Raw genomic sequence first — 25,672 nt, forward strand, 5'->3', positions numbered from 1 at the left:
ATGGAACTCTCTTAAATTGTTAACACAGAATGCTCAGGTGCCCCTCCTTCAAATTGAAAACGGGGCTCTCCATTTCAAAGTCGCTGCCATTTTGAGTTTTTTTTTTTAACCGGTTCATGAATTTAAAAAAAAAAAATTTTTTTTCTTTACAAACTACTTAAAAATACAAACCAATGAACTTTTCTACCATAAAAGTAACTTTTATTGACTATGGTAATATTTATTTCTTGTATATTTATCTTATATATACAACATTTTCTCTTTGTAAGGGAAGCTCATTGTGTTGGTCACTCTTTGCTACGAATGGAAACAAAGTTGATATAAAAATATATATTTTTGCGAAAATTATCTTTACTTTCCTCATAGAGTAAAATTTTTGAGTATCAAAACCTATTTCTTTACAACCCCCTCCTTTTCATAACCTATCATACTTTCATTAATCACAGTCCATTTTCTGTAGGCTGTTTTTGAACCCAGTCAACGAAGGGTACTTCTGTTAGTATATATATATATATATATATATATATATATATATATATATATATATATATATAATTATGTGTCATAGAGCCAATATCTTCCTTAAGGATGCAGCATTACAAAAAAACTAAAAAGAAATACTTGTCCGTTCATTGAGGAATTCTCGTCTAAAAGTCTTTTTCCCTTGCAGACTGGTTTACAATTGAAGACTTGAAAAACATAAAAGGAATTTTCATCGCTTAATTGATTCCATGTTTACACTCTCTTTTCTAGTATGTACTGTGGGCTGCTCCGAGCACCCAGTTAAAGCGAGCTCCAAGGATGTCATCACTTTCCAGTCATGAAGTCCACTCAAATATTTTCTGATTCCCCAGCTGCTATCTATCCAATCATTTGTTTTTCATACATTCTTCAACCATCCCACAAATGATTTGCGTTTACTTTTCTAATCCTGATAACTAAAAATATTGTCGCAACATATTGGAATTTATTGACTAAATTCTAAGCCTGACCTACATTCCGTTTTGTGAGTTTTTCTTAAAATTTAGTATCACCCCCCCCCCCAACTCGACTCTCAAGGGGGAATCTTCTAATACCAATAAAAATCTCCCAGTCTTTTATCTTTCAATATAATCCTCTTCTAAGTTCACACAGTTCCACTGTCGTTGCTGAAGGGTTTTATTCCCTTTGTAATGTAGTCGTTACATGTCAATACTTGGGACCCACACCTTGTATGCAGACAGTCACAAGAATAGAATCAACACACTTTTTTTTTTTTTCGGTTGAAACAACAGACATTTATTTACAGGTACTTTCAGCATAACAGCTTGTCTCTTGTTCAAAAGTCTTCTCATACTCCAATGTGCTTAACAAGACTCTGCCGTGTCAGACACACAGTACTCTGTCTTAGTTCGGCCATTTTTAAAACATGTCTTTACTTGTCGCTCACGAGCCATGTGTATAACATATCTACTTCTGCTCTGTCATGTATCAAACACGTCTCGAACACCTGCTTCTCTGAACATGTCTTTTTTAACACTGCTATCACATGGAGTTCAATTTATTTGTCAAAAAAAAAAATAATACAATCATGTTTCAATTCATGTGTGGGGAAATGGTGGTAGAAATTTAGACAAAAGGGAACACAGTAGTTGAGCACCTGTCCACATTCACCTTAAATTGTTGCGTTGTTGGCGCATTTATTACTTCACTAGGAAATCTATTTCAAGGTGCAGGGATTCTGGTTGAGAAAATAGTTCTCTTTCAATTTTTTTTGTATTTGTTTATTTTGAGTGAGGTTTAATACTTTTCAGTCTCTTTCCCTCTCTGACCATTCCTCTCTCCTTTTCTCTTTCCATCCTCGTCTCTCTTTCTCTTTTCCTCCCTCTCTATCCCTCTCTCACTCTTTAATTCATTTTCACAAACTCCCCCCCCCGTGTTTGAATGCATTTTCATGTAAACCATCTTGAATCGGTTTCGTTCTCCACTACAGATGAAACTCACACAAACGCCATCTTATTTTATTGCTTAAGAGTGGAAAGGTGTGATTTTTTCTTTCTTTCTTTAAAAAAAAAAAAAAAAAGAAAATTGCATGAAAATTTTTACCTGAAACATTTTCTGACGCCAATTCTTCAAGACTTTCTTCTCTAAACCAATTACTTTCTTGCCACCTGAATACTTGTGGAATTAATCGTTTCATTTCATTGATCAAATTAACTATTCCAACATTTGTTCAGATGAAATAGGATTAGGATTGTCAGAAGTTTGTCATTTTTTTTTTTTAGAAAGAAAGAAAGGTGGTTTTATCTTTGTGAGAGAGAGTGAGAGTGTTTTGTCAAGAAAGAAAAACAGACTTTTAAGTGGGTACATTCGCTTGCATCTTAGTTCCACTGTATCATCTCTTATTTCTACTCTTCACTTTAACTTTTTCATCTGATGCTGTTGTTACGTTGACTTATATGTCACGCTACCCTGCCAACAAATTTGTGATCTTACAGGGTGAACCATAAAAAAAAGGGATGACGACCAAATATTCCACACAGATAATTGTAATAAAATTCACATCTCATTGTTGAATCCGACCATATTTGGTATGAAAAAAATTAAATATATAATGGGCTTGGCCACCAAGTTTGAGTCATTAATGTCCAACAGTCTTTGTTCAATTGTTCGTTGTTCAATATGCTCTAAATGTGCACCTCTGCACGCGGGTCAAAGTAAATGGGAAAGGGTAAGTGATAAATAAACGGTAATAATAAAAACACAGTTGATTTATAAATGTAAATAATAAAGACACAGTTGGTTTATAAATGTTAATAATAAAGACACAGTTGAGTTGATTTATAAATGTTAATAATAAAGACACAGTTGGTTTATAAATGTTAATAATAAAGACACAGTTGAGTTGATTTATAAATGTTAATAAAGGCATAGTTGGTTTATAAATGTTAATAAAAACGCAGTTAATTTATACATGTTCATAATAAAGGCACAGTTGGTTTATAAATGTTAATAATAAAGGCATGGTTGGTTTATAAATGTTAATAAGGTACAGCTGGTTTATAAATGTTAATATGGTACAGCTGTTTAATTATAAAGGCACAGTTGATTTATAAATGTTAATAATAAAAGCACAGTTGGCTTACAAATGTTAATAATAAAGGCACAGTTAGCTTACAAATGTTAATAATAAAGGCACAGTTAGTTTATACACGGTAATAATAAAAACACAGTTGATTTATACACGGTAGTAAAAAATGTTTTTTTATAAATGTAATTTATAATTTATACACGGTAATAATAAATTCACAGTGGGTTAATAAATGTAAATAATAAATTCACGGTTGATTTATAAATGTTAATAAAGGCACAGTTTAATAATAAAAACATAGTTGATTTATAAATGTTAATAATAAAGGCGCATTTGGTTTATAAATGTTAATAATAAAAACACAGTTGGTTTATAAATGTTAATAAAAAAGGCACAGTTGGTTTATAAATGTTCATAATAAAGGCACAGTTAATTTATATGCGGTAATAATAAAAACACACTTGATTTATAAATTTAATAAAGTTAAAGATGGTTTATAAATGTTAATAATAAAGCCACAGTTGACTTTATTATTAAAGACACAGTTGATTTATAAATAAAGGCACAATTTATAAATGTTAATAAAAACACAGTTTATTTATACACGGTAATAATAAATGTTAATAAAGCAAAGTTGACTTATAAATTTTAATAAAGGCACAGTTGGTTTATAAATGTTAATAAAAACACAGTTGATTTATAAATGTTAATAATAAAGGCATAGTTGGTTTATAAATGTTAATAAGGCACAGCTGGTTTATAAATGTTAATTATAAAGGCACAGTTGATTTAGAAATGTTAATAATAAAGGCACAGTTGTCTTATACACGGTAATAATAAAAACATAGTTGATTTATACACGGTAGTAACAAAAACACAGTTGGTTTATTAATGTAAATTATAATTTATACATGGTAATAATAAATTCACAGTTAATTTATAAATGTTAATAAAGGCACAGTTTATTTATAAATGTTAATAAAGGCACAGTTGATTTATAAATGTTAATAAAGGCACAGTTGATTTATAAATGTTAATAAAGGCACAGTTGATTTATAAATGTTAATAAAGGCACAGTTGATTTATAAATGTTAATATTAAAACACAGTTGGTTTATAAATGTTAAAAAAAGGCACAGTTGGTTTATAAATGTTCATAATAAAGGCACAGTTGATTTATACACGGTAATAATAAAAACACACTTGATTTAAAAATTTAATAAAGTCAAAGTTGATTTATAAATGTTAATAAAGGCACAGATGAATTATAAATGTTAATAATAAAGGCACAGTTTGTTTATAAATGTTAATAATAAAGGCACAGTTGATTTATAAATAAAGACACAGTTTATAAATGTTAATAAAAACTCAGGTTATTTATACATGGTAATAATAAACGTTAATAAAGCACAGTTGACTTATAAATTTTAATAATAAAGGCACAGTTGGTTTATAAATTCTAATAATAAAGACACAGTTGACTTTATTATTAAAGATACAGTTGATTTATAAATAAACGGCGCAGTTTATAAATGTTAATAATAAAGACACAGTTCATTTATAAATGTTAATAAAGTTAAAGATGGTTTGTAAATGTAAATAATAAATGCACAGTTGACTTATAATGTTAATGCAGACACAGTTGATTTATAAATGTTAATAATAAAGGCACAGTTGACTTTATTATTAAAGACACAGTTAATTTATAAATATTAATAATAAAGGCACAATTGGATTATAAATGTTAATAATAAAGGTACAGTTGGTTTATAATTATTAATAATAAAGACAGTTGATTAATAAACGGTATTAATAAAAACAATTTAATAAAGGCACAGATGACTAATAAACGATAATGAAGACACAGTTTACTTATAAACGGTAATAATAAATACACAGATTACTTATAAATGGTTATAATAAAAACACAGTTAAATTTGCACATATATTTATTTCTAACAAGAATAAATGTAAAAGGGACATAATACAACATGATGCATAAAAGAGATTGAAAAAAAAGCACATGTAATTACTAACAAGAGTATTCATATTAAGTCGCTAACACAATCAAAATAACATGGATTACCAGGGTAAACACACATAGAATGCGAAAGCTATGTAAAGTAAATAAGACTCAATTTGCTATTGTCTACAAATTATTCTTGATACAAATGCTGTGATCTGTAGAAAATGGTCATGTTCTTACTTACTCACCCGTGAGATCTGATCAGATAACGTCTATGTGTAAATACACACCTAGCCTGGACATGCCAGGTTAGCTTCAAGCCAGATACCAGAAAGAGGCTGAATTCAGTTTTTAAATCCCCAAGTGGAATTTAGTTTTGTTTTCAGAAGTAGAAAGTTCATTTCCTTATTGGCAAATAATGTTCAGGGGAGATAATGAGAATCTGGTTCAAAAGGGATGTTTCCTGAATATTCTAAACTTTAATTTTTATTCTAGTTTTGAAAATTTCTTTGTTTTGTTTCTTGTTGTTGTTATGTTTTTTTTTTTTTTAACTTTATCATTTGTATTTATTTTATTTCTTTTTAGACGGTTCTTCAAGGACATGCCTAAGGCTGCCCTTGACAAAAAATCAAATTTAGAGTTCCTGGAAAAAGATATTGGATTGAAAAGATTTTTACCTCGAAATGTAATTGAATCAATGAAGGTAAGTCACAAAAATCAGTAATTAGGAGCTTATTTAGGTTATCACTTATTTAGAAAAACAAAAAAGAAAAATCTTCATGGTATACCTATGGTACGAAGTTGTTATATTCCAAAAATCACAAAAATTGATCAAGTATTTTTTCTTAATTTAAGGAAATCAAATTTTACGATTTTTAGCCATAAAGTATTTTTAGCAGCCATTAAAATAAAAAGAAAAAAATAGTCATATTGAGTTGTCCTTCCTGCCTTGTGACTTGTTCACCATTGAATTCAAACATAACTCATAGATTGTCTTTCATGGAATAAATCATAAAATTTTATTTTCTTTGTTATGGCGATAAAAGGGGAAATAATTCTAAATAAAGAAAGTAAGAGTTATTGCCCCTTATAGATCTTTGAAAAGACTAGAGAGTTCAAGAGGGAACCGAACACAAGATAGCGGCTTCGCTGGACACTGAATATCATCTGTAATTAATTTAATGTTTCTGCCATGAATAAATTGTGTTTAAAAATACAATAAGCTTGCCTGTTTGTTCTATGTTATCCAATAATCCTGACATCACTATTTCTCCAAACACAACATTCTTAAATAATAAATAAAAAATAAAAATTACTTGATAAAATTACATGATTTTTGGAATATGCCATTTTCATCCCTGATAGGCATGTACATCATAAAGACCTTTCTGCATTTTCTTGAATTCAAATTTTCATTGTCACAATTGGAACACAAAAAATGCCTCAGTCTAGAAATACCTCTCTTTTAATGGTCAAGAAGAGAATAGACTAAGCATAGCATAAGAACAGATACTACACTTTGTTCCTAGCCAAAAGACCAAGAAAATTCAGTTTCAGCAACATCTTTTCAAACTTGGAAATCTTTATGTCGATCTCAAGAATTTATGAGGTAGATTGTTCTTGTTGCATCAGACATGAACGAATTTACATTTTCTTTTTCATTTAAAATTGAGACAACTTTATGTGTGCGTGTTTTCTTTGCAGGCACATAATTATCTCCATCCCCGACAAACCTGCTTAGCAACAAAATTACACCCCTTCATTGTTGAGGTCCCTAAATGCCAAAAAGCTTTCTATTCTGAATTTTTGAGATGAGGATTAGTTATTTGTATTATTTGGATTCATCGGACTACTGTTCTCACACCATTTCAGTCGATGTAAAATCCGACCTTCTTCAAGTGTATCTTGTCGAATTCGGGAATGTTTCTGTTGAACTCGTGAATTTGGACAGAATTTCTGTCCAAATTTATTTACTTCACGGGGGTAGCGTGCTCTTGTTCTGTCAGCCATGACTGGATAGAGATCCCACGTAATTTGAAATTGTATTTTTTGGTCGCCCACACTGAGGATTGAACCTTCAACTTTTTTACAATTGATTTTTTCCAAGTACTCTAACAATTGCGAACAATTTTAATGTGAATTTTAAGAGTCTTAAACCTATTTTTATTCCTAGTTGTAAATATCACTATTTATTACTAATTATTCGCACTCCGGATGAGAATAGTAGTTCAATGAAGCCAAATAATGCATACATGGATAGATACACCGATAATTAAGTCTAACGTAAACAAGTTCTTGATGAGCCGTTCCGTATAAGTTAACAACTTTACCGAATTTCCATTACTAATGATTACTATATTGTCCAATTTCTACTGTACACGCTTTAACCCTTATCCTCGAGTGGCCTCTTGGCCTTGATAATGTGGTGATGCCTGTGTAAAAAAAACAAAAAAAAACTAATAAATACACAAATAACTGCTAATTCACTTTTCTCTTCAACTATATAACGATACTAAATAGCATAAAATAAACTAAAACGGAATTTAAAAAATAATAATTTTGTAAGAATTTTGATTTCTTAATTTTCTTTTTTCTTTTTTTCTTTTTTTTTTTTTTTTCATTTTTGGTTTAAAAAAAAAAGTTTGGTTGCATCTGAGTTATTATTTTCGCATTTCAACTAATGTAACCGCTGACCTTCTTCAGGTGCATCTTTTCAAATTAGGGGTAACATTACGTTTTTGAATTTTTGAGATGAGGATTGGTTATTCGTATAATTTGCATTCATTGGACTACTGTTCTCATTTTGAGTGTGAGGACTCGTGGCGCAGTGGTTAGAATATTTGGAAAAATCAATTGTAAAAGTGATATTCGCCTGAAGGTTGAAGGTTCGATTCAGTGTGACGACTGAAAAAAATACAATTGCAAATTACTTAAGACCTCTATCCAGTCATGGCTGACAGAACAAGATCATGCTACCTCCATGAAGTAAATAAAGAGTTCCGTTCGAAATTCCATCCAAATTCCCAAATTTGACAAGATATATCTGTAGAAGGTTGGAGGTTATATCAACCGAAATGTTGTGAAAATGACACTCAAGATGAATCCAAATAATATGAATAGGGCAACATTAATTCAAATTTGGAAAACGTGCAAAGTTTTGTATTAAATGCTTTATTTAATTCATGGGAGTAAAAGTGTTAAGGTATTCTTAGTTATTATTGCTTGATTGAACCTTTAACCTACGGAATGCTGCTGTTTACTATTGACTGTTAAGTAGTGCCCTTTTTGGAAGTATTAAGCTATTTTTTAGTTCTATTCTAATCTACTATTCGTAATGAGAGTGATCTCCCTTTGATGTAGCCTTGTTTTCGAATATCATCTATAAAATATTCTGCTTGTTCCTTCCTTAGTTAGTCTGTACGTTATGCTTTGAAAACGGCCAAATACAATTTTTGAAGGCCAAACTATTTAAAAAAAAAAAAAAAAAAGGCTAAATTTTTTAAATTTGGCTTTGAAATGGCCAATCTGGCAACTTTGGACAAGAATATGAGAGTGATCTCCCATTACTGTAGCTCGTTTTCGAATGTCATTATAATAATATATGATCATTGTTATAATTGTGTGAGAAAGGTACTCTTAGTAATTTCGACGTGCAACAGTTCTTCACTGAAGAAAGAAATCTGAAACATTATGAAAAAAAAAAATAGGGGGAACATTTGAAAGAAACAGGGCAAAAAAAACAATTTTCTGCCAAAGAATATTTTCTGACCTCAATTGCCTCTTACACAGTGATTTTATTATTTGCATTAAACTATGTAGGATTCATTAGTATTTAATAATTTATCTCATTTGAGTCAGTTCTATATTTAAAATACACTGGATACTATTTTCATAGAAATATTAATAAACTTATATTTGCTACGTGGTATTGGTTAAAAAAAATAACTTTTTGAATTATCTAGAAAAATATCAACGTTGATTGAATAATGTGGAATTTCCACGGGTTTTGCTATTTTGTAATTAAAGTTTCTTAAATTGTATTTAATTCTATACTTAGTTTACTTAGAGGAACATCATTTCTTTGAGACCTTTTACCCGCTCTCCAACTGTTCTTCACTGTCTATAATTTTTACTTTGTTATTGCAATTTTTAGGTTGTTCTAATTATCATAAAAATGAACAAAACGAAACAAAACTTTACTAAAACGAAATGAAACAAACAAAACATATTTTGTAAAATTTTTACTATGAAAGTTTTTACCTCTCTCCTTGGTTATTCCTGGCTACACCCTTGTTTTTATTTTACTATTTGTGCGATAAATGGTCCATCTTTATAAATTTATGGATTGAATAAATAATGCCCATTAATTTCATTTTTTTTTTTTTTTTTTTTTTTTTTTTTAAGAAATCTTTTTTTGGTTAAAAATAACGTTGATATATTTTTTTTTGTATTGTTTTTCATTTCAGGCAAAGAGTCTTCGGAGGTTAATCCAACATCGCTTCAAAATGTATTCTTCCCTGACAGAGTCTGACTGTGTCTTCAAGTTCTTTGAGACCTTATCAACTGTAACCAAGTTCAACCAGGAGCGCTTTAAATGTGCCTTAGGAGTAAGTGAAATAAAATGGTGCTTATGCAGTTTGGTAAAAATATTAAAAAACGGAGATAAAGAAAAATTTCTATGATGTTATGGAATAAACTTATCACACACACACACATACACACACACACACACTTAATTCAATCAAGTAGATTTTTTTTTTTTTTTTTTTACAGAGAAAAATCAAATTTTAGAGAAGGTGGGGTGCCAAGGTAGATAACTCCATCTAATTCTTGAAGTTAGGAATAAGTGGAATAAAATGAGAGATGGTTGGGAATAAGATTCTCTTTATTATGTTAGTGAGACTTGTGCATGAAATTCTTATGGATATAGTCAACTACGCCTTCCCTAATTTTCTGCAGAGTTCTATCTGAATCAATGACGAGGCAAATCAGTTCTTTCGCTTTTTTTCCTCAGTATTTCTATTGTGAAGCGATTTATTGAAAAAACAAAAAACAAAAAAGGACATTATTGAAAAATATACAATAAAAATTAACAAAATTACACAGATAAAAAAATAGAACAATTAGTCTTTATTTGGACTTTTAATAACAAAATTTAAAAATGAAAGTTCTTATTTAAAATTTTATAAGAAATATATATGTTCATGAAATTATAAAAATAAGATCCTTTTTTTAAATTTTTCAAATAAGTTTTTTATTTGAATTTATATAATAAATATATGTTTATGAAAGTATATAAATAAAATGATTGAAATTAAGATGACAAATGAAATTGTTGGAATCAAAGTAATAAAATTTCAAACTTCATAAAAATAAAAAAAAATGTACCCAATACATAATAAAAGCAAAGGAACTGATTTGCCTTGTCATCACTTCCAGCTATGCTCCACAGAAAATTAGGAAGTTGGCTATAACCAATTGTTGTTATTGTCTAGGATTGAATAAGGAACCTCATTCCCTTTTGCCACAGCTCATAAGATAACATGAAAATGAGGATAACGAAATTAAATTTAGCAGTTGTGACCCAAAAAGGATATACTCAACATAAATTTGAGGAGGGGAGTTAAATGACATTAATGGATTTAAATTTCAGTAAATATTTTGTCTGGTCCCTACCTGGCATTAATATAAAATGATAAGGCAAGTATTAAACTATGAAGGTGATCTTAGCGTTAGGTTCAAGCCTGGCTACTGCAGCTAACTTTTTTTTTTGCGCTTGCACGGGTACTCGTTGCTATTTTTTTTTTTTTTTTTTTTTTTTTTTAGGGGCTCAATTGCTCAATACCCTTACCATAAAACCTCTCCACACCCGGGCAACGGTGGGTACTCCTGCTAGTATAGAAATAAATACAAAATTTATGTTAATCAAAATATCATATTTAAGCATACTTTACAACCGGGCAATGCTGGGCGGTCTGCTAATATATATATATATATATATATACTAAAAATGATAATACAAGTCTTAAACTATGAAGATAATTTTCTAAACATTTCAGAGAAATGGTATTGTTTTTATTTTATTTTTAGAAGTTTTTATACACTCGCTAATATTTGCCATCGTCTGCTTTGCTTGGTAGACGCATTTGAATCGTTCAACGTTCTTCAACAGATCAACTGTACTCATAACTGAGTCTTAGAAGAAAGAAAATGGCCACTCAGACTAACGAAGCCTACTTGTCTAGAACTTGAAAAGACGCTTTAGAAATGGTCAAGTCACTCTCAGAAATAAGTTGATGTGAGAGGAAATATCATGTGTCATGAATACCCCCCCCCCAAAAAAAAAATATCTAAAGTAAAAAAAAAGAAAACATTCTGTTGAAAGAAGCCACGTTAAAAATATTTTTCCTTTTCTGGTAGGCAAAAGTAAAGGTTAATTTTTGTGTGAAGAATGGCATGAAAAATAAAAAAAACAAAAGAAACCTGTGACCCAAAGATATACTCAACATAAATTCGGGGACCGGTATAAATTAAATGACATTAATTAAAATAAATTTCAGTAAATATTTTGTCTAACCCCTCGTAGGCATTTGTCAGGAGTCAGCAAGACACCTGTTCACTTCTGCCGCAAATTATGAATAAGATGAAGTAAAATGTATTTCCTTTTATGGATGCCAAGATTGAATTTAGACCCCCACAATAATATTTCAGTCGATGTAACTTCCGACCGTCTTCAGGTGCATATTTTCAAACTTGGGGAATCTTTATGTTTAACTCCTGATTTCATAAAGATGGACCTGAAAAAAAAAAGTTGGAGATTACAGCAGCCATAAAATTGCCAAATTACACCAAGATGAGAATGGTAGTCCTAATAATCCAAATCATACAACTTATCAATCCTCATCTCAAAAATTCTGGAAACATTACTATTTTTACATTTCTGAAATGTTTAGATGACCATTTAATTATTTATATTATTCTGTCTACAGTTCTCATCTTGAGTGCTATTTTTACGTTTTGGTTGGTGTAATCTCCGACCTTGCTCAAGTGTATCTTGTCAAAATCAGAAATTTTTTTTTGTTGGATTCTGGAATTTGCACAAAATTTTTTGAGTTAAACAGAAAGATTCCGGATTTCGGCAAATATGCCTGAAGGTCAGAGGTTACATCCATTAAAATGTTATGAATAGCAATCAAGATGAGAACAGCAGTCCGAACAATCCAAATCAAATGAATAAATTTCGTTAAAGAATCTCTTTGATATTTTTCATCCTATAGATATATGAACAGTAGGGCAGTCAGGGATAGGCAGGCATGGTGTTTTCTTTTTGTGTGTGTGTGTGTGTGTGTGTGTGTGTGTGTGTGTGTGTGTGTGTGTGTGTGTGTGTGTGTGTGTGTGTGTAAGAATTCGTTTTGGATATTAGAAGCTGTGCTAATTTTTTTTTTTCTTTTTAATCCACATTGATAAAAAAAAAATTATTTATTTCATTCATTTTGGCGTTTGTGCAAATATATTTTCAAAGGAAAGTAGAAAAAGGTTTGTCAAGCATTTGTAAAAATCGTGCAGCATTTACCGAAATAAAATGAACACATCTTGATTTCATTTTTAAACAGGAACACATTTTTTCATAGTAAGGGGAAATAACTCTTGGAGACAATTTTATGTTTGTATTAATTTATTTTTTTAATCGTCTTTTATTTTCATTTTCTGCTTGTTTTATTTTATTTATTTTCACCAAATTTTCTTAAATAATATTTTGAAAATTAAATTTAATTATCATGCTATCATTTTTGGGATTAAATTATTACTCTAACGAACTTGTTCTAAAGCAGTTGTTGTTAAGGATGGGTTGGCTTTGTAACTACTTCTTTTATTCTTGTTTCTCTGACTCTATCAACATGCAGAAATGTAAATGTAATGTTAACAATCATTTTGCTGAAGAATTCCCCACTTAGAATGTCCCTATAACTCTAATCACAGTAATCTGTTACGCATCAATTGCAATGTGCCTTGTTTGAATAAAAGTTAAAAAGAAAAAAAAGTGAATTAAAACTGAGATTCGAAATGTTTGTGATGTACGCAAATCAATTTGATTTTTTTTACTATCTGTTATTTATGGTATCCGTTTATCCGCTGTATTTTATCAAATTTAATTAATTTCCTCCCCCCTATAAGTATTTATGTGTGTTTTTTTTTCTTTTGTCTTTCAGTATAGCTGGAGTATTTCTGTGGAATTAGTTGTGGGCCCAGATGTTGGCATCAGTTACCTAACTGAGAAAGCTTCAACGGTGAGTTTTATTTTAGTTGGAATAAGTAAGGCCACCCATTATTGTCCGGATGGAGAGAGAGGAATAGATAACAAAATAAGAGTTTAAAAAATTCTATGACATCTTTCTTTTTATACTTCTCACTCTCTCTATCTATCTCTTTCTCACATTCTCTCTCTCTCTCTCTCTCTATATATATATATATATATATATATATATATATATATATATATATAGTCTTTGAAGTTTTTAACCTTTAAAACTATACCAAAAAATATTTTTTATCATTCGTTAGAAAACCATCTAGTCAGTAAGTCATTTAATCACCTGCAATCACTGCATCAACTCACTCTCGAATTTACTATAATACCAATAATTTATTTTTCAAAGGATCATCAGTTGTTTACCATGAAACACTGTTTCAGGGATTTAAAAAATATATATATATATATATATATTAAGTAATGTGATTGATAATTTAAAATTTAAAAATCAAATTATAATTAAATTAAAAATCCGTTTCATAAGAAGGAACAACAACAAAATCAATTATCTGTACGATCGTTTCGGAAAACAATGCTAGGTTTATTTATGGTGTCTTTTAAATTTAATAAAAACCCTTCAAAATTTGCTGACGAGGAGACCTTGCTTATTAAAAAACTATATGTAATTATTGTACGTAACTTGATGTCTACCACAATAAAAAGCATTGTTTTCCGAAATGATCGTACAGATAATTGATTTTGTTGTTGTTCCTTCTTATGAAACGGATTTTTAATTTAATTATAATTTGATTTTCAAATTTTAAATTATCAATCACATTACTTAATATTGAATTAGCTCTAGGATATTTACCTATCGATCTTATTATATATCTAAATTACAACGAGCATTTTCTCTTTCCTGTATTTTAATTGAACTAGTAATTTCACTGTTACATTGAAATACACCAGCTCTTTAGACTTGTTCTAATCTCCTTTAAATTATATATATATATATATACTAGCTGTTTAGCCCAGTTTTGCTCGGGCACTATGTACTGTTTATAACTTGCCCTATGTATGAGTACCCTTTATGTAAAATTTCCAATGTTTAGATGAGAAATTGACTGAGTATTTTGGTAGAGACCACAGAAGTCAAATTTTTTCAAACTTTGACCCCCTAACATTCATTGTTTTGATCTCAAATCAAATTAAAACGTTTGACCCATGTCCAAGTAACCTACATTTAAAATTTCAAGTGTTTAGACTCAAAATTGACGGAGGGGGTTTGGTAGAGTTTTCAAAGGTCAAATCGTTGAACTCAATGCCCCTTATGTCAAATCTCGAGTCTGTAGACCAAAAATTGACAGAGTAGTTTGGTAGGGAAATGTACACACACAAACAATTTCACTTTTATAGATGTATAGATATCTGTCTCTCTCTCTCTCTTCTCTGACTGTCATTTCTGTCTCTTTAGCAAGTATTTCAGTATAACAGAAGAAAATAAAAAGCTGACTTATTGTTTGACTTTTTTTTTTCAATGTTTTAGAAATAAGGATTAAAAGGAGCACTTCTATTTTTATTTCCGCACACATTAATTTTATTCCTGATGACCGCATGAGAATTAATATTATTTTTGCTTTTAACATGGGGGAAGATTTGGACAAAAAAAAAAAAAACTAAGGAAAAATCTCTATGATGTACCTACCTACTCATGACGAAACGAAAATATCATATTCCAAAAATCACGAAAATTGACAAGTTTTATTTTCATAAAGAAAATCATTTTTAAGCAATTAATGAAAATTTCTATTATTGTTGCATTACTCTTATTTTTTGCAATTAAAAAAAAAAAGTCAGGCGAGACAATTGTGATATAATTGGGTCTATATAATGAATGTATATATATTTACATGTGTCTGACATGTCTATGAAATGCGTGTACATACGTCATGGATAATCATAAAATTTAATTTTCTTTATAAAAAAAAATGCTGCTTGATCAATGTAAGTGATTTTTGGAATATGATATTTTTGATTCATCACAGGTATATGATGTATGACATCATATAGATTTTTCTTTATTTTTGGTTTTAGTATAGGGTGAATTCTGGACAAGAACCGTTTTTTTTTTTGTGTTTTTTTTATAGAGATGTTGCGAGTTTGTCTCTGATGTATCGTTATTTTCATGGAAAGTGTTTGACAGAGCTTAGTCTATGCCCCCCCCCTCGCCAAACTTTCACAAGAAACACTCGTCTAGCTGAAAACACTATCAATAATTCCCCCCACTCTTTATCTGTGCCTAAACCTAAACGTAGATTCCATGAACAAAGCTTCTTTCTTAGAACTGCACGCCTGTAGAATTGTCTTCCGTTTTCCTGCTTTCCAGCTGACTACAATATGGTTGTCTTCAAGTCTAATGTAAACAAGTTCTTGATGAGCCATTCCATATAAGTTAAAGAATTTACCGAATTGATTACTGTATTGTCTAATTTCTACTGTACACTCTTTAACCCTTATCCTTGAGTGGCCTCTTGGCCAGATTAAGTGAAATTTTTTTTTTTTTTTTTTCACTATTTTCATTTTTTTAATGTCGTGATTAAACTGTACAAGTACCTAATATGTTTTATGTAAATGGTTCTTAAAAACATTTTAAAAAATAATAGGTAAAAAGATGCCTTGTTCGAAATTGTAAATAACAATGAACCAACAAAACTACGTTTCTTTTACAAAAGATAAAAATTATTTCACTGATAAAGCATGCAATTGAAAGGGAACATTTTTCCCAGCAGATATCGCCGGTTAAGGATTTATGTCCGTTTTGAAAAAATATTTGATTAAAACTTGAATTAGTTTCATGACTTTATAATTCACAGCATAAAATAAAATAAAAATGTTGTGTAATATGGCGAGTGGAGAGGTATAGAGAGAGTAACTGCAGTCCTGAACGTGCTGCCTCAGAATTGTGTGAATGAATCACTGTCACATTTTCAGAGTTCTGTATTAACTACATATTGTGATGTTCCTACGATTTTATGCATTCCCTAATTAACTTAGTAGCCTCTGTGTATTGCTAACGGTTTTATGACCACGGCTTAATAAAAAGGGAGGGGGCTGCATTGGTCGCACAACTCTTCCACTTTACAACTTGATAATTCAAGAAATTCTATTTTTACTTGTAATTATTTTTTTTACTGGATCATTTTTCATAATTTTTTGAATTTATACTAATTTCGACATGACACATAAGTATGTAATAATGTTTTCACCTGAAATGTGTTGGTTTAAAAAAAATCATCAATCTACGCAAGCACACAACATTATAATGAGGTCAAGCAATCAGTCAGCTTTCTTGTATAGTCAACCAGTTGTTAGAGAGAGAAATTTAGAAGAAAAGGCACATATATATATATATATATATATATATATATATATATATATATATATATATATACTGTATTAACAAAACCAAGACTTCAAAAAAGGAATTGATAGCAACAAAAAGTGTATTTCAACCGGTTGGACAATTTCAAGCATTATGGCGTTTGAAAATTATCACATAACCAGCCTTTCTTCAGACTTCTATATATATAAAAGCGAAAATGTATGTATGTATGTATGTATGTATGTATGTACGCTTTTCCTCAATGTCCACAAAAGGCTTCTTTCAGAGAAGCGCTTGCTCGGTTCACAACTTCTTAAAACTTTTTATATCATCTATAAATTGTAATATCTCAGAGTTATCCACGGAGCTCGCTTGTCTATTTAATTTTATTGACTTTCAAACGTTGATTATTCAACATTTCCCGCATCGGCACGCGTTACATTTGGTTTTCGGTATAAACAAAAAGCGAAACTCGACTCTAATCACAGGCTGAAAGCCAGTTGTCTCAAGAGAGCTAAGTAATGTTTCTTCAATGTCGACTTCGTCATATCAGACTGTAGCTTTCATTTCGCTCCTCCTAATAAACAGGGAGCGGGTTTTTAAAAATAAACAAACCGATTTATTCACCTCATTCAAAACTGTCACGTCAATCAAAAACGCGCACCTGTTTTTTTTAACACTTTACTATTTTCCGACTGCGCGTTGTGAAGGCTTCGTTTTTTTTTTCACGGGCACCTGTTTTTTTTTTCACATTTTTGGGTTTTTTTCACATACCCCGAAAAACACCCGGGCAACGCCGGGTACCCCTCGCTAGTCTTAAATAAAAAACACTTTGACAATAGAACATTGTTTAAAGAAATTTCTTTTAAAGGAAATGAAGCATGTGAAAACATTTACCTTGGGCGCAACCTTTGTCAAAACCCATTTAAATATATCACCTAATTTTCGTATCCTTATTTAAAAACCTGTCATAAGAAGTTTCCACAAAACCTGTAGCCATTTAAAATCTTTTAATAATACTATTCATTGAATTCCTAAATTAGATTTCTATATTTCTTTATTTCACATAACAAATTTTCTAAAAAGAAATTTTTTGAATTTCATTTTTGTATTTATAATATGGTCAGAATAACCTTGCTATAACGTTTACGGTTATTTTTAGTTTTGTATTCACCCATTGGTGGCTTCAATGTTTACAAAATATCGATTATCTTATTACTTAGATGAAAGATCCGTTTAGGGTTACAAACAAGTCTATATATATATATATATATATATATATATATATATATATATATATATATATATATATATATATATATATATATATATATATATACAGGGTGACCCAAAAAAACGGGCCTCAACTCTAATTAGGCCCAGTTTCTTAATGTTTTGTCCAAATGAAATGAAACTTTGGTCATAACTAATTTATTATACTTCAAACATCACATCCAGACACTAGGGTCTTTGGCCTTTTTTTCTCCGTTCTACAGCATATGTTCTAGATGTCCTCCATTTAGCTTCTTTTTTTTTTTTTTAAGTCACCCTGTATATATATATATATTTCGAATCTCGCTAGATTCAGCCACTCTGATGAGTCATAGACAACAAAACACGTGTCAGTGGATAATTATATTTTAAAAATAATATATATATATATATATATATATATATATATAAGGAGTTTTAAAATTGCTGCAATGTTACATCCCTGTGTCTGTTGTACAGGTACTTCCACAGAATATTCTCCAACGAATGTTATGCCATTGTATACCTTCAGCAAACCCGACAAGCAACAAAATTTCGCCCCTTCACTGTAGAGAGCTCTTAAATACTGAAAAGCTTTCTACTCTAATAACTTTGTTTCTTAGACAGCTTGCCTTTGGAATTCCCTCCCTGCTACCTGCTTCCCCAAACCATACCAACACACAGAAATTTAAATGTAATGTGTACAAACATCTTGCCGCACAGCTCCCCACTTAGTATGCCCCAATAAATTTGACCCCTGATCCGAGTCTCGGTGGCAATATTCTTCGTTTGGAGTGGGGTTTTAAACAAAAGAAAGAAAGAAAATGTCACATAAATTTTTGTTTAAATTTTGTCTATTTTGTCTTCTGGTATTGCTGGGTATCCCTATCTTCCCAGCTAATAAATAAAAATTATGTGCTCAACTATTTATATTGATTGAATCTTGTACGATTGACATGATGTTTTTGCAGTGAATAAATGAAGCAATCTGATTTCGCATAAAATTAGACAATCCTAACCCTAAGCACTGAACAACATTGACTCCATCAGAATATGATACAATACAGATTTGCAAAAAAAAAAAAAAAATGTCGCCAGGAAAAGATTCAGCCGGACATGTTGAGTACTTTTTCCTGGATTTTCATTTTGATTTCTTTCTTCCTTTTGTTTTTATTTATTTAAGATTGTTTAAGCGTCTCTATAGGTTAGTTGGTCGGTCTGGCTTAACTTTCTCTACATATATATCTATATATAACGTTAGGCATGTGTATAAGTTATATACATACATAGTAGTAAGTTATGAAAATTTTCATGACTTACTACCTAGCTCTACTTATGTATTGAGCACTGTTGAAGTAAATACTTAAAGTTTACGCATAAAATTATATCTTCGTATATTAATTTATATGATTAAATGAAATAATCATATATATAAATAATTATATATATATATATATATATATATATATATATAATTATTTACTATAATAATTAAATACCTAGAGACGCTAGAGTTTTATCCTTTTGGGAATCCTCAGTGCAGGGTGTCACGATTAACACCAGTCAATAGATTCAAACCCGGCAACACAAGCCATCTATGGCTTGATTAGCAAAGACCGTATCCTTTCGGCTATCATTAACCGCATTGAATTTAAACATTTTATTTTTAAGTGTTCTTTTACGTCAATCAGAGTGATCTATCGTTATATGATGATCTACGCATATATATATATACTCGCAAAAGTACCCGTCGTTGACTGGGTTCAAAAACAGCCTACAGAAAATGGACTCTGATTTCTGAAAGTATGATAGGTTATGAAAAGGAAGGGTTGTAAACAGATAGCTTCGAATTTGGGAGTATCAAGACCAAAGCAAAATATGATGAAAGTAAAAATAAAATAGATAAACTCCATAATTTATTATAACATACCTGTTTATACTGAAACACTTATCACAATATTCTGTGGATCTGTATTAAAAAAACCGTGTTAAACTTTGTCACATATTTCCATTCTATGGAGGTCAGGTGCGAACGAACACCCCATAATTTTATTATACCATATTTCTTCAAACTGAAACATAATTATCAAAGTATACTTACGCAGATAGATATGAAAAGTCTTTATTAAAGTTTGTGCCTATTTCCATTCTATAGAGGCCAGGCGCGAACGCAGACCCCACAATTTTATTATACCATCCCTATTTAAGTTAAAACATACTTATCAAAGTATTCTTATGTACATCTATATCAAAAACACTTGTAGACGTTTTTTTTTTTTTAATTTTTAAATTTTTTATTTCCATACTTTGTGGACCAGGCGCTAATGCGGCACCCACAATTTTAATGAACCACCATTCTGCCAGATCAAACATCCTGTGTCTCGATACATCTTCTATGATTATATGTAATCAGTTTTTTAAAATAGTCAACCATATAGGAGCCTATTCGTGACCAGACACACACACACACACACACACACACACACACATTCAGCTTTATATTATATATATATATATATATATATAATTTAAGGTTGCTATTTTACAGAGATAAGGTAACCAGTTTAATATAACAAGGTTTATGCAAGAGTGCTCAATACCAAAGTATTGTCCTTTTTTTTTTTTTTTTTTTTCCTAAAAACATTTTTTACTGTTAGATTATTTGAATTTTCATTAATGATTTTGTTTTTAATATAAGCGTGGTTGCTTAAAGAGGTCTCTAGTTTCTAAATACTAGAAACCAAAACATGCTCATGACTGTGTAGCAACACATTACCACTTATGTAAAAACAAATTGGAAGTGTGTGCATAAGCGAAAATGTGTACGTGTGTGTGTGTGTGTGTGTGCATTTTTTGTGTATGTCCGCCAAAGGCTTTTTTCAGGGGGATGCTCGGTCGGTTCACTCCTTCTTAAAACTTTTTATATCACGTCTAAATCATAATATCTACGAGTTAAGAATGGGGGTCGTGTCTATCTTTAATTTGCCTGACTTTTACATGCTATTTTCAAGATATTTTTTTCAATCACCGCGTCTTCGTTTTGCTTTTCAATATAAAAAAAAGCGAAACTTTGAAAACGTCTTGGCCCGGACCTCAGGGACACCCAGAAAGCAAATCAGTTTTGGTCAATGCTGTTGGACACCCCCATTTTTTATGGGGAGCTGGTTTTCACCCCAACCGAACATCTTGGGGAAAACAAAACCAAAATAACTGCCTCATAGCCTTAACTTAACTGAATTGATGTTTGATCTAATTCACTTTTTAGTTAAGTCATTGCTTTCTTTTTTCTTTTTTTTTGCTTTCGCCTCAAGGATTGGGGGTTCCAGCTTACCTCCCTCTCCCAAACTTTTTTTTTTTTTTTTTTTTCAAACACACGGGTTCCGCCGGACCGTTTGTATTGCATCACGTTCATTTTTTAAAATTATTCCCCCCCCCCCCGATTTTGTTTTAGAAGTTTTAACATTGTTTTAATTTAAACAGGGTTATTACTTCGATTTGTTTTGATTTTATCTCATCCCCCACATACACACACACCTCTAAACACTCGGGCAACGCCGGGTAAACCCCCCCCCCCCGCTAGTATATATATATATATATATATATAGTCATCGACATACAGTCCTATATATATATATATATATAGTCATCGACATACAGTCCTGTTTCGTTGTATAACAACTCATTAGTGCCGCTAGACTAGCACCTCTCCCAAGCCAAGGATCAAACCTAGAACCGTCGTGTTGACAATTCTACCCCTCGACCACGGAGCGATGCCTACAGTAATCTGTCCAAATGTCTATTTAAACAAACATCCATCCGCCACTTGTACAGTGCTCAAACCGCTTGTTTGTAAATAAACCGCAAGCTACGCATATATATATATATATATATATATATATATATATCAGTGGTGGTCTGTTCATTTAGGAATTCCTGTTTCGAAGCAAGATCTGCATTGCAATAAGACTCATAGAAATCCCAAGATGAAACACTGCCACCACACTCTTGTCTTGACAGAATGCAAAATCAAATTCATAATCTAATGGGGGTGGGTGGGTGTAATTATCTTTTCTGTTCTCTACAGCTGTTTTCTAACAGATGTTGTAAGTTTTTTTACTATGCTATCGTTATTTCCATGAAAGATACTCGATTGCCCTTCAATATCTGATTCCTCCTTGTAAAACATTCACCACAAGAACTTGTCTTTTCATCTAAACTGAAAAGAACTTTCAATTCTTTTGTGTGTGTGTGTGTGTGTGTGTGTGTGTGTATGTGTGTGTGTGTGTGTGTGTGTGTGTGTGCCTCACATTAAACGAAATTTTCATGAATGATGTTTATTTTCAAGCATTATTAATCTAAGAAACATTATCACAGGATTGCTTCCCTTCAGGCTACAATATGGTCATCTTTAAAGTTAATGTCAACAAATGCTTGTCAAAAACTCATGGGTATCCAAATTTTATTGATTCCATTCATTTCCAATCCTCTCATAATAATAATCGCCATTATTCAACTGATAATCTATCCACCTCATTAATCATTGCCCGCAGCGTTGCTAGGTGGTGACTCATTAGTAAATTAAAAAATAAAATCAGCATTTTTATTGGTTTGTTAGGCTTAAGTTTGAATGAACATTTTTTTGGTCTCTCGGGCTTAAGTTTGAATTAGCATTTTTATTGGTCAGTCAGGCTTAAGTTTGAATCAGCATTTTCTTGGTCAGTCAGACTTAATTGTGAATCAGCATTTTGATTGGTCTGCCAAGCTTAAGTTTGAAATAGTGCTTTTGTTGATCAGTCAGGGTCACGTTTGAATCAGCATTTTTGTTGATTTGTCACGCTTAAGTTTGAAATAGCGCTTTTGTGGGTCAGTTTCGTTTGAAATAGCGTTTTTTTTGTTGATTTGTCAGGTTTAAGTTTGAAATAGCGCTTTTATTGATCAGTTACGTTTGAATGGGCGTTTTTGTTGATCTGTCACTCTTAAGTTTAGAATCGCTTTTTGTGTTGGTCTGTTCCACCTAAGTTTCAAACATCATTTTCATCAAAATACACGCACAGATTGAGTGGACGCAGATGAAGGAAATGTAATTTATCCTTTCCGTACTTGTACCACATCGTACATTCCTCCAGCCGATCCTGAAGAATCGTCCAATCCTCATTTTTTTTGCATCTTGACTAACAGACAGCGGACACTTTCACAAATAAACACAAAAGATGACAGACTACATTTTTCCTGTATCCGTCTTTACCGACGACCTAGGAATTGTGATGACCTTGCTGATTTTCCGAGGAATTTTTAATTATATTTGTGAATGATTACTACTGCTTTTTAAAATCAAGGTAAAATATTTGACTTTATTTATTTATTTATTTATTTATTTTTACATTTTTTTGGGGGATAAGGGTGGTAAGTTAAATTTTATCAAAGGATAAAAACAAGAAATCTGAATTGTTTATTTTCCCCCCTTAAAACTATACACTCAAGCAGATCAATTTTGGAACTGGCAAAGGCTATGATAATTGAGATTTGATATAATTTTTTTTTTTTTTTTTCAAAAGAAGCTACCACTTATCAAGGCATAAAGGTCACTCAAGGATAAGGGTTAATAAGTGTACGGTAGCCAGAGAGATGACAGCATAATAATCGTTAGTAGTAGCAATTTGGTATAATTTGATTATTTAAGAATAAGTTAAGAACTTGTTTACATTGGACTTGAAGATGATCCTATTGTAGTCGGCTGGAAAGCAAACCATCGAAACAGAGCACCACAGGCGGGCAGTTCTAAGAAAGAAACTTTGTTCATGGAATCCATGTTTAGATTTAGGCACAGATCGAGAGTAAGGGGAATTGTTGATAGTGGTTGTAGCTAGTCGGGTGTTTTTTTTTTTTTGTTTTTTTTGTGAAAGTTTGGCAAGGGAGAGTCAATAGATAGACAACACAATAATAACACAAAGTATTTTTCTTCATAGTTCCTAAATAGTTATTGTCAGGTTACTTAAAGGTTGAAAAGTTTTCCTCTATTTATTTATTTATTTATCTTTTTACAAATTATTTATTTATCTTATACAAATTTTTTTATTTATTATTATTAATTATTATTTATCTTCTACAAATTATTAAATATTATTAAATATTTATTTATTATCTTATACAAATTATTTATTTATCTTTTTACAAATTATTTATTTATTATCTTATACAAATGTATTTATTATTATTAATTATTATTATTTATTTATTAATCTTCCACAAATTATTAAAAATTTATTTATTTTATACAAATTATTTTTTATTTATCTTTGTACAAATTATCTTTTTTTAAATATTATTTTGAGATTTAAATATAATTATTCCGGTATCATGTATCATTTGTTCATTAAATTATTAATTAACTCAAATTGTTATGAAACTATCACAAATCTTCTAATGCTAATGTTTTAATCTCTATTTATAAAAATGAAAGGATGAAAAAAAACTTTTAAACTTTTAATTAAATGATGAGTTTGTTAGGAATTTTAAAGCCAGTTCAAATACCTTTCTAATCGCCTGTTTTTTTTTTAATTTTTAAAGACCGAAAAGTAATTTTTTTTTTTTTTTTTTTCATTTTAACTATTAACAAAATGTTAAAATGGCTGACATGTTTATAAATAGAAATGCATTCTGGTGGATTTAATTTTGTATTTTTGTTTTTCCTTTTAAATAGAATTTTTTATTATCGTTTTTACTTTCCATTATTTTATTTTTAATATCAATAAATGATTGATTAATTGTAAAATGTCTATAAAAGTGAACATGCGTGTGAGAGAGGACAATTCTCAACCTATATACTTAACGATTATTCTATCTGTAGTCTTGAAATTTTGTATATAGAGTATTCAGACATGTGGAAAATTTCTGATCAGTTTTTGTTCCAAAAAAAGAGCTGCTAATTGAAAAATTGGCACGTAGGGAGTTATCAAATTTTTATCTGTTTGTCAAGGGTTTCACAAATGCGCATGTGTGAATCGTTCACATGACAGATTTCTTATGTTAAGAATAAGTGTTTAAAAACACTTTTTAAAGATCGTGTCAAGCTGGTCTAAAGGTTATCGTACTTGACTCACTGTCTTTAGGTTTTGATTTCGATCTCAGCTCGAGTATTTTCTTTTTTACTTACAAGATGTGAATTGTTTAAAAAAAAAAAAAAATAATACTCGCATGCACATGTCTCAGGTTCTGTATGAATTAAAATATAATATTTATGCATATGTTATGGCCGGGAAACACTGGGCGGCCTGCTATTTGTAAATAAAACAAACAATTTCTAAATCAGAAAGAGGCAAAGGAGCACATACACAGTCACTTGTAAGACGTTTAAATTTGAAACATTTTTTGTTGGTCTGTCACTTTTAAATTTGTGCAACGAAAAATGGTCTCCCCTTTCTCTTTGCTGATATCTCCAGTCTAGCATGCTACTACCCTTTCTTTTCTTTTTTTTAACACTTCTCTCCACATGGGCTGCCAACTGTTGCTTTGATTTCCCCCACCGCACCCCCAACCCGGGGTTCCTTACTACACCATCTACACACACCCAGGCAACGCCGAGCCCCCCCCTTTTTTTACCCCCTCTCTCCACTCGGTCTGCATACTGTTGTTTTGATCCCCCCTCTCGCTACTACCTTTTTTTACCCCTCCCCCACCCATACACACAGCTCTCCACACCCGGACAGCGCTGGTACCCCCCCCCCCTGCTAGTTGTAAATAAAACAAACAATTT

At 30.8% G+C, this 25,672-nt stretch overlaps 1 protein-coding gene across 14 annotated transcripts in view; it reads left to right on the plus strand.

Annotated features, from left to right (window-relative positions):
* The window catches only part of LOC145296892 (focal adhesion kinase 1-like), an 890,147-nt gene that overhangs the window by 737,546 nt on the left and 126,929 nt on the right, over positions 1–25,672 (plus strand). For all 14 annotated transcript variants that reach the window (XR_013870066.1, XM_080143040.1, XM_080143043.1 and 11 more), the window contains 3 exons: positions 5,621–5,738; positions 9,502–9,642; positions 13,246–13,323. Coding sequence is in view for 13 of the 14 variants with exons in the window: in XM_080143040.1 (XP_079999166.1) it covers positions 5,621–5,738; positions 9,502–9,642; positions 13,246–13,323 (337 nt within the window). In the remaining variant the exon portion in view is untranslated. The remainder of the gene's footprint in view (positions 1–5,620; positions 5,739–9,501; positions 9,643–13,245; positions 13,324–25,672) is intronic.

Source organism: Euprymna scolopes, chromosome 17 (genome assembly GCF_053919585.1).
Source record: "Euprymna scolopes isolate OS-2025 chromosome 17, ASM5391958v1, whole genome shotgun sequence".
Taxonomy (NCBI): Eukaryota; Metazoa; Mollusca; class Cephalopoda; order Sepiida; family Sepiolidae; genus Euprymna; species Euprymna scolopes.